Raw genomic sequence first — 16977 nt, 5'->3', positions numbered from 1 at the left:
ACACACAGCTGTTGTTTCATCTAGGAGAGTGGAAGACCCAGTTCCATTCTACATCTTCTTTATGTGATTTTTCTTAAGAATTAATAAACAAAAAATTAAAAAAACAAAACAAGCTCTCCAACCCATGATCTCAGTTATTTCTACTTCCATATGAACCTATCCCCAAAGAGTCAGAAAAACAATCTCCTGACTGGTGCTCAGGATCTTTTCTTCTCACTGCTCTGTTCCACCTTCATTTTCTGTTGCATTTTTTGGGTTTCCATCCCCTTGGACCATGTAAAACAAAATTCTTTCCACAGGGCCTCTGCTGTCCATCAGGTGCTGTGTGCAGTGGGCACAAGTAGGAGGAGGAGGGCCATGGTGTTTGCAGGAGACATGTTTTCCCAGTGACCCTTAGCTCAGTTTCTGTTAGGACTCTGTGACAAGCCAAAAGGGCAAAAGGGTTCCAGAGAGGGGCCAGATGGTTTCTCCGGGAATGAAAATTATGTGTAATGCAGTGTTAATTAGGAGGAAACGTGGTCAGCAGGAGAAGCTCTGCAGCTTGGCCTGAGATAGAGTCGGTGTCTCAAGATCAGGCCTCTTGGTTATTAAGCTTCATTTCTGTGTGTGAGCTGGTCTCCATTTCATGCTCTTAGGACCCAGGTGGGATCTGTGTGTGCCCCAGAGGAGACTCCATTCATGGTACTTATGGCCTGCCTGTTTTCATCAGTTCTCTGCCCTTTATGGAATCAAGATGTGTGAGTTGCTCCAGTCTGCACCATTCCTCCTTGATTGCTCTTTTTGCTTAACCCCAAGAAATACAAAGACAGAAACTCAAGCCTTAAATATGTACAGGAACCCTTTTTTCTGTACCGACAGCAGGTGAAATACCCCAAAAGAGGATGATTTCCTTAATTATGTGTAATATATCAACATAATAAAAATTAGTAATTTTGCTGTGCTTTTATACATTTTATTCATTTAATAATTGTGTTTCTTTTAACAGAGTTTTTAATTCTATATTTAATATTCCCAGAGGAAAATCACATCCTTGGTTTCTTTACTGGCCAGGGAGTGACTCAGTTCCATTTAATGCAGTATCTCAGATAGTGATGTCTGCTCTACATTTGGAAACTGGATTTGTGGATTTGTTTGGATTTACCATTAACATTGCAGGTCCCATTGCAGAAATCACTGCTTTGAAAAGCTAAGCATAAATGCTGAACAGCTGATAACACTAATAATTATAAATCTAATTTTTCTTTGGTCACCTGCGCAAAAATAAACACCTCACACTGTGATATTGAATTCCCTACTATTTACTCCTGTTCTAGTTCCTCTGGAAAGCACAAAACCAGGTAATTTTGCTACCAATATTCTTCAATACTATCAATAGAGAGATCAATCCATAATTTTGAAATTATTATCTGCAGAATGGTGCAAACAATGAGGAACTTTTGCTCAAGTCTGTCTTTTTTGGGGCAGGAAGAGAAGAAGGTGTGCATGTAGGTGAGAGAAAAGGGGGTGCAGTAATGCGCAAGGACACCGTGACTCATGTGGCATCTGTCTGGGACCTGTCCCATCTACCAGCCTCAACTCTCAAGCATTCCCAAATATCCAAAAACGTGAACAAACCCAGCAAGGTATGGGCTGAGGGGACGGAAGGGACAGCTGTGAGGGGCTGACTCCATTTCCCGCTTGAGCCGCACGTGGCTTTGTGTGACCTCGAGGATTTCACAATCCCCGTGCCTCTCTCCTGCAGCTGTAACACAGGAATAATAACGCTTCCCCCCCTTTCTCTGCTTCCTACTCTGCTTTTGGCACACGGCTAATGCAAGAGAGCTTGATCTCAGTTGGAATCTATCACTGCTACTGACATGTTAATAATACCAGAAGAAACGTTTCCTCTTTCCTTTGTACTGACAGAACTCTGCACGGGGTAGCAGCTCCCAACACGTCAGCCCAGAGCGTATTCACTTTCAACCCCAAATCTAAGGCGTTTTCCGAAGACAAGACAGAGAGGATACAAGATTCAGGCTGACTTTTAGGATTTTAAACAGGGAGAAGTAGTCATAACATGCTTCAGTTTGATGGCCCTCCAGTTATTGCATAAAAAACCTCTGAATTATCCTCAGCCTCTTGGCTGCTTACACAGCATTAAACCTCGTGTGGTTGAGTCAGGGTTTCGATGATTTTCTGTCTAGAAGCTCCTCTGGTAGATATCAGGTCCTGGAGAGGACAGGCAGAGTCAGAGCATGATGCCTCGGTAACATGAATGTGATTGAGGAGATTTTGTAACCTGAAGGAAAACCCCAAAGTTATTGCCAGTTTTTATAAAGACTGTGTGGGGTCAGGTACCAGCAGCTCCCTGGGGAGAGCTCCCTCCAGGACACAGGATCCTGCTCTCTTGGACTCTGGTTGGGAGTCACACAATGGTGGGTTGGTTTCCCCCAAAGGAAGCCTGAGAAAATCAGAGCATAAAATAGGGTTGCGGGAAGATTCTTCTAAAGACGACTTGCTATTAATGTTTTTGGCCTGAGTTTGAAAATCTCCTTCCTTACTCCTTGCAGTCATACAAAAACATCTCCCTAGCTGCTCTAGCTCTTACATAATTGATAATTTATAAATCTCTGATGATTTAAAAGTTTTCAGAAAGTTGTCCAGTAATAATAAATATGTTTACTCAAGCAGATCAAAAAGTCAGGCCAATACTATTAATCTGTTTAACCAGTGCCGATAGCTGTATTATCTCCTTTTTAGCAGAATTGAGGTTAAAACCCTTTAAACAGCTTTAAAACACACAAACGCTATTTTAGCAGAGGCTAAAGCCAGAGACTCAAAGTGCAGTTTGGCTTTGAGAGCTATTGCCAGCCTGGGATGTGGATACCCAAGGAGAGGCAACAAACTCATACTCTGTCTGTGCTTGCCTGCTTGTGTACAGAATAGATGGGTTCTGCAGGGTGCAAAACATGAGGTGTAGCAGCATAACTCATGTAAACACTGTTACTATTTATTATTGGTGAGGCTGAGGCACGCAAGCCAGTGAAGGAAATAGCTGGCACATCTTCATTAATTCCTTCTGGTTCTAAAGTAAGTAGTTTTCAGGAAATAATTCTCCAAGACCTTGGCTGCACACACAGCGTATTTATTCAGAGTTGGCAGGGGCACCAGAAAACATATAGTTCATAGAGCCCTCGTTTCTCTGGATCCTGAAGGTATTTATCAAAAAGGATTTTTAGACAGATTAGAGCCACGCACGTGCATGGAATCAGGCCTATGACAGTCACCGGTGTCTTCAAGCTCTTTAGATTTAATCATAACCGCCATCCACCCTATGAACAAACTTTAGAAAGTCCCCGATATCATTAAGGATTATTTTGAGAATGAGTCCACCTTAGCTTGGCAAGTGAATATTGGTTTCACAGGTTTTTCCTCCAAGTTACTTTAATATAACTATTATATTTTCCTCTGGATTGTGACGATTCGACTTGTGACCTCAGGGATACTTTACTTGTTGCTTTGAGATGTAGCCATGACTAAACCCAGAAATTTAGATATATATTCAGACTTTTTTATCTGAAAAATGGACTGAAAATCTTGAATATCAGTCTCTCTCATGAGATGTCCTGATTTCATGCATTACAGCAGGGCCAGAAATAACATGAGAACAGCTTTTCTCACAGTATTTCAGTAGTTCTTTTCTGGCCATTGCCAAAAGCAGGATGTGAAGACATGCACGAACATTAAAGCAAACTCTTATTAGAATAGTTCAAGTTCCTTTTGCATTGTGGTAAAAATTTGTGTCAATTTTCATTCTAGTCAGACTATTTCAACCCTTTCAGTACTTCAAAAATCTGTCAGTGTTTTTTCTTAATAAATCATTCTGCTAGCTTAAATGTGATTTGTGGGTTTTCATCTTTTTTTCTTTTTCTTTTTAAACACAGGCCAAGAATATGACAAAGTGCTCAGACCCAAATTGCACATTTGATTGTATGCATAAATGTTGGCTATCCTGCTGGCTATTCCATTCCTCATTGGTATCATATTAAGCCTCCAGTGTTTGCTGGACGGGAACAGAAGGTGCCCTCAGATGCCCGAGGCAAGACTACAACTGCCATAAGTGGGGATGTGCCCCAGCAATAAGGACAGAATAGTTTCAGGTTTGCATAATTAAATTGTTTCCTTCAAAGCTGTCAACAAAACCAGGTGCTGGTCACCTCACAGTCTTTCCACAAAGTGGTGAAATGGTATAAAGTTACCTGCTTCAGCTGCCAGGGAAAACACTGGGAATAAGAGCAAGCACAAAGCAGGGTCATAGCTTGCTCCTACGGGCTCCTCCATCCACAACTGTGGGATGTGCACTGGGCTGACAGCCCTGGCAGGGACAGGGCACACCTTGGTGCTGTGCCTGCCCCTGTTCCCGGCAGTGCCTGTACAGTACTTGCTCCTGCCCCTTTTCAGAGTGATAGGCTAAACATGTGCTCTGCCCAGACAGCAGTTTGGCCTCTCCTGCAGTGAGGCTGTCCACCCACACTGGAGTCATGGTGGCATCAGGTGGGCTTACTTTCTGGATGGACCTCTCTGCAAAGCAGGGCTTTCCAGATATCTGAATCAGGGCGCAGAGGAGGTCAGCTAAACCTCTTTGGACTTTACCTTCTCCATGAGGCATATTCCAGCCTGTTTTAATAGACCAGGGCATCCCTTACCTGCCTATGTTTTCTCTTCACCAGTTCAGTAAGGAAAGAAACACAGGGATGTGGTGAGCAGCTTGGCCATGCAGCACCTGCAGGGACACCTTGCTGTCACCGGCAGGTTTGTCCTGATGAGGAGCCGGGCACCTTGCCCATGAACTAGTCTCTGACTGGAGGGGAAATGAACAGAATTCTGGACTGCCCAGGGCATCAGCGAGGGCCCAGATCTCCTCAACTGATCTGTTCACTAGCTGCAAACTTCAGATCGCCACATAGCACCAGGTGGTTGGCTCAAACACTTGGTCTCCTCAGGAAAGCTGTCACCCTGTCTGGTTCTGGATAGAGAAGGTCAAGCCATGGTTACACACAGAGAGGAGACCTCTACTTTTTTGCTGACGCTCTCTGCAAGGACAGCTGAGATGTAGTGTCTTACTCCAGATGGGTGAATCAGAGCATGAAAGTACCTGACTGGCAAGCCAAGAACTGTCAGACCATTTACAGGATATAGTTCAGGGTTTGCAAATCCAGCCCTGTAATTATGAATCCCAGGATCTCAAATCAAGAGGGCACTTCAGGAGCAGTCAAATCCTACTAGAGGCTTTTGCTGGTCACCTTTCTACAGACAATAATAGGACTAACCCCACCTGGCTACATAGTATTTGAATTGGAAATTGATTTCCTTCTCAACATTTCTGATTCTCCTTCAGTAGCCTACAACATCTGCTGGTTGTGATGCAGATATCTGTAATGAACAGGCGATCTTTTGCAGTGCATAAGTGACACACTGCTGGTTTTATTGAAGAAGCCTTTGAGAAGGACACCCACTGGGCCTCTGAAGTTCAGAGACTCTGAGACCTTTTTCAATATTGTCACAGCCACTGTCCTGTAAAAGGCTGTGCCTGAGATGCCTGGGCTCACTTGGAGTACTCTCTCCAAAAAAAAGGCACTTTGATTTGTGCCTGTGTTTATGTGGGAGACTCTCCATGGATTGAGCCATAAAGTCCCAGTTAAGGTAATTCTGTCTGGCAGCATCACTAGAGAGTTTGCAATGAACATTTACAAACCATCCAAGAATATGATTTCTTACACAAAAGATCCAGCTTTTTAAGGCTTTTACCCATGGAGCTGCTTCAAGCAGTCCTCATACCTCAGTCCTCCCTTGGATGGACTCTGCAGCCCTGGACCAGGCAGCTGATAATACAGAAATGCTCGAAATGCCTGGAAAGGACACAGTCATGTCAATCGTCTCCAGTGAAGGTAGCAGTCACAAACACATGGGTTTGCCAGAAGTCCCTGGCTGGTTCCAAGACGCTTTCATTTGTTTGCATTGCTAATCTACCAGAGACTGAGACTGCTCGAAGAGATACCAAGCCTTTAGTAAGCTTTCTTTTACCCTGCTCCTGTTGGGATCTGCCGGACAACAGCCATCTGAGAAGGTTTTGGGAGACTGTACAGTTATCAGACTAAGACAGAAGGAAATAGTCTGAGCTGAAGGCAGGACAGCCTGTACACATACTCGTTCTTCAAGTCCTCTTGCTTTCCCTGTGGCTTAGCTGCTTGTCAGGGCTGTCAGACTCAAGGTCTCACTGCAGCGGGGTCTGGACAGGAGGAACGCCCTCCTGAGATGCATCTCCATAAAAATCAGTTAATGCCGTAACACATGGAGGGCATTTGGCTCACAGATCATGATGGGATCCCACTGTAAAAAAAATTTAAGGCTTTTCGAAACTTTCTTCTTATACCAGAACACTGTGTACTTGTATTTATGGAAAGGAAAGCAGTATGAGGGTAGTACAGGGTGTATAGGGCACATGTCCCTTTTCCAAGTAGATGTAGCATTGTTTCATGCCCCTTGTTGGCCAGAATGATTTCCCGAAAGAGGGGCTGGCTTTGCATCCTGACAGCCTGGGTTGCCATTCCACTGCGCAGGATTCCAAAATCTGTGTTTTATCAAGCTAAGACACTAAATCATCTTTCTTTGCTTCTTACTAAAGTCTTTCTTTAATAAAATCTTTCTTTCCACCTTGCTTCCTTCCACATAATGATGTGACTGACCAGCACCTCCCCTGCAGCTGAGGATGCAGCTGCACTCACCTGGGCCCTCCAGCAAAGAGCAAAGTGAGAAGTAGAGAGTGTGAGTGCAGCTGTGCTACCCCAATGCTCCCAGGGCTAGAGCACGTTGGGTACCTGCACATCACTGATAATCACTGAAAGTGACTTCTCCATCCCTCCCCTTAAATTTTCCTTGGGCAGGAGTGATATCCTACATAACCTATTTTTGAAATTTTTGTGCTGTTACTTACCACCCAGAGCTGCCCAGGGATAGTGTTCCTCATCACAGCATGCTGGGTTTACAGCACATTCTCAGCTGTTGGGAGTTCTCCAGGGGTAGCCTGCAGCCCCCTTCAGCTCTCACTCAGCTACATTAGCATCATTTTGTTTGCAGTTACTCAAGACATAATTGCCCAAATCACACTTGCTACTGGCCGAGGCAAAATGTTACCTGTCTCAGCAAAGTGAGATTTCACTTACTTTTCCACATATTTTACTGACTGAAACTTTAAAGGGCTATCTGCAGGTGGCAGCCACATTTTGTAACCAAATTGCCTCCGCATTCTCACTACTTTGTAAAATTGCTACTAGCTGATTACAGAAGCACAGTCTCGTTACTTCGTTGGCCTGTTTAATTTAAAAAGTAAATCTCATAAACTTCTGACAATTGCTAACTTTCTCATTGGATTAAATTCTTAGACAGTTTTATTGATTCATTCTGTGGGGTTTTCCAAGGTTTTCTTTGGCTGGGTCAGCTTTTCTAAACTGCCACTTAGATTTGCTATGAAAATATATGCCTCTGCATTCAGTGCACACCCTGTCAGATGCACAGTGGAAGCCCTGAGCCCAGGCTGCTTATCAGCCCCCTGCCCTATGCTGCAGGGTGCTTACATCTCCAGTGGGGCTGGTGGTACTGGGAACCCCCCCAGAGAGGCTCTGTGATTGATCTCCGTTCTCTCAGGACTTACACACTTACTTGAGGCTGCAAAAAAATGCTTCACATCCCTAAAGCTGCTTCTGGAGTTCAGCATTTTGGCCAGCACTTTCTGAGGCCCCAGCATCATGGCTGTGTTTTGGCCTGGTCGTAATGGTTGTCCATGACATGGAATAGCTGTTCCAAGGCCACGAGGGTCCTTTCTTATATTTGCTTTCTCTGATGGAGACTCTCTGAGACTTGCAGAGGGTGCTGTGGAGCACTTGAGCCTGCATTTCCCATCTCCCAGAGCAAGACATATATGGCAGAGTACAAAATATTTTCCTCTTAAAGCTGAAACGTATTTCAGCTCTTTGGGATGGTGGGTGTAGATGTGGCAGTCTTGTAGGAGAGGAGACACACGATTCAAATTCAGTTCTAGCAAAAGTTATAGTGGTTTCTATTACACATTCCTACAAAGTTCAGAACAGATTAAATGGTAATTAGATATCAGTAATTGCCAGTGGAACTAAAATCATAACACAGATCACAGTAACTGTTGATTTAGAAATGTCCACAATAATGAGTCTACACCCGTACTTGTAAAACCCCAAGACTGGTGGAAAGAGCATGTCCACACAATGGAAGTGTCTCAAAGATATGCAAAAATCTGAATAGCAATGTGAGAGGACTGAATGGTTTGTCACTTTTTTTTAATGCTGAATTTGGAAATAATTAGGCCTCAGCTTCTTCAGACAAATCACTCCTCTTTGTTTTGTACCTCTTCACGCCACATCAGATCCAGTGCTTGGCAGTCACCTATATTCCTCAGTTGCTGTGCTGAAAAACATTCACCTAGTCATTACATTCTGGGAAGCATACCAAAGCTGTCCGCTTTTCCAAATATTTTTCCTTTTACATGACACCCCACCACAGACAGTTGTGGAACGGGCTGGAAGGAGGCATCAATCTGACCATAACTTCTGTTTCTGAACATATTTTACCCCTCATCCTCCAGTGCATATGGAATATTTCTCTCTAAGAGTTGCTCCGGCTCCACTTTGAATATTTTCCTGCCTAACCTCACACAGGGGTAAAGACTAGGTAGTCTGCTTTCCAAATGGTGCAATTAAAAAAAAAAACATAAGTGAGTTCAATGAAGGTCTGCAGAGCAAGACTGGCAGCCATGGGGACAGGGATTTTCCCTATACTGGGCAAACACAGCACAAAAAATGGCAATCCTAGAACGTCTGACTATTGCACCCATTGGAACTGAGTGCAGTTATCAAGGACAGTGTGACTTTGGTTATGAGAGTGAAGCAACACTGATCTCTTCTATCAGAACATTAGGAGTTGCTTTTCTTTTGTGCTGATCGCTCCCTGGAAAGTGGGCAGAGAAGACCCACTGGTTTAATACATGATGTTGTCCTCCAGTGGGTCTCAGCTTGGCCCTAATCAACCCCAGTCCCGTAACCGAGGTTTACATAACCGCTGACCATCCACCACCAGCCTCCTTCTCCTCTTTCTTTTTGACTCTCTGAGTGTCTGTTTGTCCCAATATGTGTTCCCCCACCCTTCCGTCATTGGAAGGTTTAATGCTGAGTGAAAAACCACGAACAGCCTTTGAACGTGTTCTGCCAAGTCTCTTTACAGTACAATACTGGCAGGAGTAAAACACTGGAGCCAGGCAAATATGCAAGCTTCATCACATTAAAGGAAGCAGAGCAGTACGGTTATTGCATCATTCTAAGGCTTCCCAGACGTTGTTGTTATGTTTTCATTAGAGCAACAGAACTGCGCTTGGTGCTTTCTGCTGGGGAGCCAAGGAGGCCCCAAAAGGCTGTCAACTGGGGAAGAGAATGCGGCAACTGGAAAGATGAGTGGTTTATTGCACTAATTTTATAGCGCAGCCTTTACCAGTTAGTGGTAGAGGGAACCAGCAATATGATCTGTGTTCGCTTTTCTTTTTATAAAAAAAAGACACGTAGCCAAGAACTTATAACTATTTGCTTGTTCAAGACAAGTTATTTGGAAGTTTAACTACTACTGAATCAACCAACATTTTTCAACACTAAATCATTTTGACTCCATATCATATGTTTTTAATTTTATCAGCATCTGTATTTTTTTTAATTATCATTTTTATTAAAGCTTTCTTTTTTTATTCTTTTATCAGAAACAGGACACAAATCCCTAGCTACTTAATCTGGGTATTAGAAGGTGCAGTTCAAAGCTCAGCCACTGAAGTATAACTCTGCTGCCAGATGCACCCGCTGGACCACAGGTGCTTGGTGTTGCTTTCCTTCATTCGTCAAGCCCCTTGGAGAAGTCGGGTGTGACACAGCACGGCTGGACAGACACTTACCACCAGTAACAATTTCAAAGAACAATTTTGACCCCCAAATGAAAAATGGGGCAGCGTCAAAAGCATTCAGGATCCTGATGCAAAGGGGAGTTGACTGAAAACTGCTGGTTAGGACCTCGTTTCCTGGTTCACCATTAGTGCAATGTCATTCTTCTGGTCCTTCTCCGACACGCACTCAAAGCAACAACAAGCAAAGGTTTTGACTGGCCATGTCAGGATTCCCAAATGATGGAAGAAAACATGTGAAATTAGTGAAGATGGCTTTGTGTCACTGCAGAACTACAAAAGTAGCAGGATTAGGCCACATCACATTACATGGTAGCCAAAATCAATGCTTCCTTGCATGAGTTCATGAGCCTTTCAGAAAGAAACACATTTGTGTTCAAAGTAGAATTGATTGCAGTTGTAAAAGATCAAGCAACTGAAGGGTACTGTGCTCCATGCAGACCAGGATAAAAACACATCACTTGCCAATGACAACAAACGGAAAAGAGAAAGGAACTTGCCAACTGAAAGGTGTCTGGCAGATAACACAGAAACCAGTCAAGAGAATAAACACAAGCCGTGGTGATGCTGTCCATGGAAATACTTCCCAGCAAATCATACTACTGAAACGATAACTAGGCAAATCACAAGTTACAATGAAAATTGCACCCAAGGAAAAGGTTCATAAGAATGGCTGGCTTCAATAGCCAAAGCAGCGAGACATTAAATCCTGAGGAACATCGCTGTTTAAACAGGAGAGAGAACAGTAATTGGTAAAATTAATTCCTTCAGAAATGGTGTAATGTAACTTGCTGCTGCAATGCCTATGACTGCAAATGTGCTCGTATCAGGTCACCCAACAGCCTGTGATTAGGCTGGCTGAGCTGAGGCGTGGCCAAGGTGCAGCACTGCTTCTTCCTGTTGTTCTGGGTCCTGAGCAGTGCATGGCAAAGCTTACTACAATTTGCAGTTGGTGAGCAGTCAGCTTCTGACTCTGAAATGAGCTCTGCAAACAGCCTGCATGGAAACTTGAATTCCACTGCTGAAGAAACACATTACATGTTTTCATCACAGTCATCCTGCTGTCATGTGTAAAACAATAATTATGTTGGTGGAAATGTGCAAGGAACAACCATTTAATTTATTATGAAATGAAAGTCTTAAACTAACATATTATCTATTTCAGCCTCCTGGGACCATTCACATCTGACCCCCATCATCAGCAGCTCATTCAACTCATTTTAGGAGACGTGGAATGAAAGAGGTACCATGCTTTCACACAAAGTGATCAGTTAGCCTAAAGCAAATTAGTGAGTCAAATCTCAAGACAGCCCTATGAGTCTCAAGCTCATTTATTTGCCAAAGGAAAGATCTGGTGATGGAGCAGAAAAACAAAACCCCTAATACATCTCAGATTCATTGCACCCAGGCCGTGAAGTTTGTATTTCTCTAACAACTTGGAGACAAAATCATGTGTCAGAGCATATGCACTTGTCATTAATACAAACAAGAGGAAATGAACATAAATCCCTGATTCAAATGTGTAGTTTGAACATCCTGGGACAATTAAATTATTGATAATGGTTATCTGTCACCAAGCAATAAATCATAAAGACATGGAGTGGCAGAAGAAAAACTATCTTGCTGCTGACAGATGTGTAGACTGAAAGATGTGGTGGGCCTATAAGGTTCCAAAAATAATTGCATAAAGGTGAAAGATTTCTTCTTTTACTCTTTTTCTCATCAATTCTAGTATTTCCATACTCAGAACAACACTTTCTCTTGACAACTTTTCTTACTTGGACTCTATGTTTTCTGACATTTAATGTAATAGAGGAACAAAGCTGACAATGAGCAGCTGGTGAAGAGCAGGACTGGCTTTATGGCTGCCAGTTGGAGCACGGCGCTTTGTGCAGAGCTGGGAGCTGGCCCCTGAAATTGTGAAAAGTGATGGATACTCCCTGCTGACAGTAACATCAACATAAATAAATTGGAAAAAAAACCAACATATTACAAGACCGTGAAAATAAAGGAATCGCATAGAGGGAGCAGAGGATGGCACATGAACAGGACAGAGGATGACCCTCCCTTTTAAATCACTACATTTTTGTACCTAAAATGATTTGTACATCAAATTGCTCTGCGCTGAAGATCATATCAAGGTCCCATGTACTCTGTATAGACATATTTCCTAAGAGGCCACAGGTTTACATGGACAAGTAGCAGTTAGCGGGAAGGGTAAGGAGTGAAGGCATTTCCCTTCCAGGCACGGGAGCTGGGAAGTGGGAGCTGGCTGGTGCCTGGATATACACAGTGGGAATGCTGGGCCTGGGTGGCGGTGGCTGCTCGGAGTGGTGCCAGGGCTTGAATAGGCTGGTGGGCACTGCCAGGAGGGCTGTGTGAGAAGCAAGTGGGACCCAGCTTTGTGAGGATCCCTTTTCAGAGAGCTGCAGTGCTGGGAAACTCAGTGCAGCTCTGTGGACAAAGTGGAAGCTTTTCAAATGTACACGTTGTACTGCACCGCTCAGAGGGGCCAGGGATCACATTCATTTATTCATTTTCCAACAACTAAATCTCTTTATATTAATTACATGGAACCCACCAGTTTTGGCCAAAAAGAGATGTATTTTTTTAATACCGGTCCTTTGCCTGTGTGGCTATCTGTATCGATTTCAAGAATTCTTCTCCCTGTACAGAACTTAAAAACTGCAGGCATGGTAAAGGAAAAGAAAACAGCACAAGTAAGTCAGCTTAAATCTGGGATTAACTGTCTGAGGTCTTAAAATAAAGGTTTCAGAACTACTCGGAGGCATAAGGGCTACCAGTGTGAGTGAGAGTGGCAAGCTGAGGCCGTTTCATTGTCAGGAACATGACATTTATTGCCCTGACACCTGTATCATAAAATTAAGCTTACTTTAGAATATATTCCATTTGAAATCCATGCTAAACAATCAAGTGTGCCTTGAGAGGTCATGTTAAGGACAGCAGTTATTTTCAGGGAGGCTTTTTTCTCCTCAACAGTTAGAAAAATAAGCCACCATTTTACGTGTTATTCATAAGTGAGACTGTGATAAAGTATTTGTATCTACAGCTTCTCTCTCAGAAAAGACAAAAATAAAATCAGCCTCTCCTCTTCCAAATGAATTTGGCAATCAGCATTTATTTTAGAAGTATTTTTGGGTATAGTGATGAAACATATGATACTACTACAGCTGTGACATCAGTGTAATAATATAGACACATTTATTCAAAATAACATACCAGGCATGTGGAACAGAGTTGGAAAATACCTAAAATAGCATTTGTTTGGTCACTGGTTGCTGACTGAACTTGTGACAACCCCGTGATTACGCTGGTGTTTGCACTGATCAAAAAATACTACTTGGATTAATATTTTGATCTCTCCACTATTAGCACCTGTCAATAGTTGGTTTCCTTGAAAATAGTCTCTACACCTTCCCTAAGGGCCCAATGCAATTCCTTTTTTTCAGAATTCCATGAGTCTTTTCAAATGAAATTTTAAATGAGCCTTCATGTCCGCTTCAGAGAAAACAAAATAAAAAGGTGGATTTGCATTATATCTTCCTTAGAAGCTTCTGTCAGGAGGAGAATAAGTTGCCTTGAGAAGTCATGCTAATTAGAACAAAAATGGTAAAATTACAAAATGCTTGCAACCAAGAAAATTGTTAAGTGAAGTAAAAAAAGTGAGTCCTTAACAAATGCAAGTTATTTAAACATTTGCTTTTTTCAGTTTCGTCAGCAGTCTTTGCTTGTAATTAAGACATTACTGCTCTCAAAGAAATGCCTTAGTATTATTTGTTAATCATGGTATATACAGTAGGTCTGTAATTTATAATATCAATAATTTCTGTGCTTTTTTGAAAGCAACTCTAATTCTGAACATAACTTTATGCAGAAAAGTTAAGTAACTATGCCAATACAATGTTGTCTTCAGTTTAAAAATGAAAAAAACATGGTAAGATAATGTGCAAATGTAAACATAATATCCTGCTCTTCATTTAGAGCTGGTAAATTTTAATCTGAGTTAAGCACGTGTTAATTAAAACACATTTCACCAGCTACTTAGAAAATTAAGCACTATTTTGTTTGATGTTGGTAGAAACGGGAAATCTGGAGTGACGTCTATTGCTGCAGCTGTTTGCAGTCCTCATATAACACCAGATGTGAGATAGATGTATCTGCATTTTCTGCTCTCCTGTGACTCACAAGTGATCAAACATGCAAAAACATCATGAGAGGATGACTGGGCAAGTTTATAATGAAGGGAACTGTTCAAGACATTCATAAATCGCTGCACAACCACACACACAGTGAAGGAAAAGTTATTGTAATGTCACAGACAAGCAAAAACATTTACGTCTACAGAGAATTAAAATACAAGCATATTAATTGTAGACAGTGTCTTTGACATATCTCAACTAAAAGTCTTTAAAAAGATATAAAGCTAAAAGACACCCCAAATCAGGTCTGAATGTTTTATCCAACCTAAGTGTGACAAACCAGTAATGTAAAAACAAATGTAAATTTCCACAGGTTTGTTTTTATTAAAGTATCCTCATGTAAATGAGCTATGCCATGGAATACAGGCGCTGGAAGGGATAATCATATATTTAAATGTAGCTGTATTGCTAAACAAGTGTGTTGGTAAAAGCTGCTAAAGCATCAGCCGTACTTTGCTTTTTCTGTTGCTAGAGCCAATCTGCGTATGTTTGCTATGCAACCAGCTGCTGCCTCCTGCAGAGGGTCATCTGTAGAGCCTACCATCACCAGTAGGAGCTAGCAAAAATACAAAAGAGAAACAGCATGAGAAAAACAAGTAAGCGTGCTATTGTTTCAATAATGTTCAAATCATATCTGGAACCACTGCACGAATTTACCCACACACACAATAAATAAAATACTAACAATCATACTAACAACATTGTATTATATATGTGTATATATATGTATGTATACTATTATACGCATACTTTTGTACACACATATGTATTAACATCCACATGAAAGTTCAATGCCTTATATTTTATCATATTTGTACCTGTGAATTGGTATTTTCACGTCTTATTTTCTGTTTATTGTACCATGTCTGTCTATTGGTTGGACTTGGATTTTTTTATTTGAAGTAGAAATTGCACATGTTTTGTTTGAGTCACGGTTTTCCCCCCAAGGTTTACCAGGGTAATTGTACATGCTCAAGATTTTTAATAAACAAAGCTATGCTTTTTTTTTTTCAGTCTTGACCACGGAACTGGATCCAGGTGAATGGGCCCTTGTGTCCCATTCACTGCAGTAGGTTTCTTTATTGTCACAGCAAACCACTCATGTTAAACTGCTTGAGGGATATAGATCTGGGCATATCAGTCTTAAACATTTGCAAGTGAAAAACAAAAGCTCAAGAAAGGCACCAAACTTTTGGAGTTGATTCAGCTTTTCAGTCATGTGGAGTAAATCCTCTACTCTGGAAGCCATTCAAATTTTTCAGTGGAAATTCCTTGGGAGTAAGGTACTGTTCAACATGAGTATGACACAAGACAGGCCTTGATGATAAAACATTTTTACATATCAGAAAACCATTAATAATGGGTTTGGATCTCATTTTAGTGTGTTGTAAGTCAGTGATGCAACTCCAAATGCAACATAGCTGGAAAAGAGAAGATTCTAGCTTAGTTCAGATCAGCTGCACACAACCCCCAGATTTCTGAAAATTTGCCAGGCCTAATGTGCATTCAGGTATTTCGAAGCTCAGACAGCTCTAATTAAAATCTATATTTTCAGTCTGCAATACTTAGGAATCTGTACTCACCCAAACAATGTTGAGTCAAACCACAGAGAAATCTGTTATCACTCAACTCTGGTGCATATTTTTCATACAGCTAAAATATTACACAAAATTATGAACTGCTAAATATAAAAGCATAAATTGAATGCAGACATCAAATTCATATGCTACCTTTTTCTAACCTTCCAGCAGTTGAGAGGCATGAGCCACAGCTGCACACATATGGCATTTGCTTAGAGAGATCAAAGCATTTTGTACTTGAGGAAGTAGTTGTGTTAGCCAAACGTACAAAACAAGCATCTTGCCAGTCACCTTTCACCCTTTGACCTTTACATGCAACTTGTATCACAGTGCCTGTGATAGGCCTGAATTAAGTCAGAAAGAGTACTACGTAAATTAAGCATCAATGATAATTTTTTTTAGCAATTCTTCTTATAATTTCCATTACTGTAATCAGATGTCTAGGCCCACATATCTAGGTAGTATCATTCTTAAAGTATGAACACTCCTGAAAGGGTATGCCAGATTTAAAAATGATGTGAGAAGAAATGCTATGAGAAAGTTTTATGTTACTCTACTTTATTTGCATGCAAAACCTGGCCAAGGTCAGCAACCACAGAAGTCAGTGGAAGGTACTACTGGCTTCAAGTGGACATAAGGCCAAGGAGCATGTCTATGTGTACTGATAAAACTGTTCTACAAAGCACAAAGACCAGAGTGCAAGTCTTACCAAATGACTTCTATTTTTTGATTCTGAAATATTGCTGGATGAAGATCTTTCTGCCTTGCCTTGTCAGCTTAAATTATCCAGTGATTCTTTAGGTGCCTCACAACTTTCTTGTGTAACTTATAGAAAGAAACTGTTATAAATCCTTCATATCCCTGACTCAAACTCAAAAATATGTATGCACATACCATTCATAGGGCGGTTTTGGTAAAGCTTTAAGTTTCAAAATTGGGGGCAAGGAAACTATATGCCTTATGTGATTATCCACTTCACAGATCTAATGCAAGGCTCTTCCAGTGTACTGAGTGTGGAACTCAAAGTTCCATAATAATTTCAGATAATACTTGTTATCAGTGTATAAGAGCAGAGGTTCATTACAAAAATAATGTTTTGGAGATACATTATCTAGTAGGAATATAGCAAAAAGCGAAAATCAGCCTTTCCCTACATGTTAGGTAGGACTCA

At 41.5% G+C, this 16977-nt stretch overlaps 1 protein-coding gene across 5 annotated transcripts in view; it reads right to left on the bottom strand.

The window, feature by feature from the left end:
* Positions 1 to 14537: 14537 nt before the first annotated feature.
* Positions 14538 to 16977, bottom strand: part of ARMC4 (armadillo repeat containing 4) — an 84765-nt gene continuing 82325 nt past the window's right edge. For all 5 annotated transcript variants that reach the window (XM_027889704.1, XM_027889706.1, XM_027889705.1 and 2 more), the window contains one exon: positions 14538 to 14782. In XM_027889704.1, the coding sequence (XP_027745505.1) occupies positions 14669 to 14782 (114 nt within the window). In that variant the 3' untranslated portion in view covers positions 14538 to 14668. The remainder of the gene's footprint in view (positions 14783 to 16977) is intronic.

This window comes from Empidonax traillii, unplaced genomic scaffold (assembly GCF_003031625.1).
Source record: "Empidonax traillii isolate 1590-97213 ecotype Southwest subspecies unplaced genomic scaffold, ASM303162v1 scaffold270:size1067046, whole genome shotgun sequence".
NCBI lineage: Eukaryota > Metazoa > Chordata > Aves > Passeriformes > Tyrannidae > Empidonax > Empidonax traillii.
Note: the sequence above shows the minus strand (reverse complement) of the source record. Positions and strands in the feature narration are given on the sequence as shown.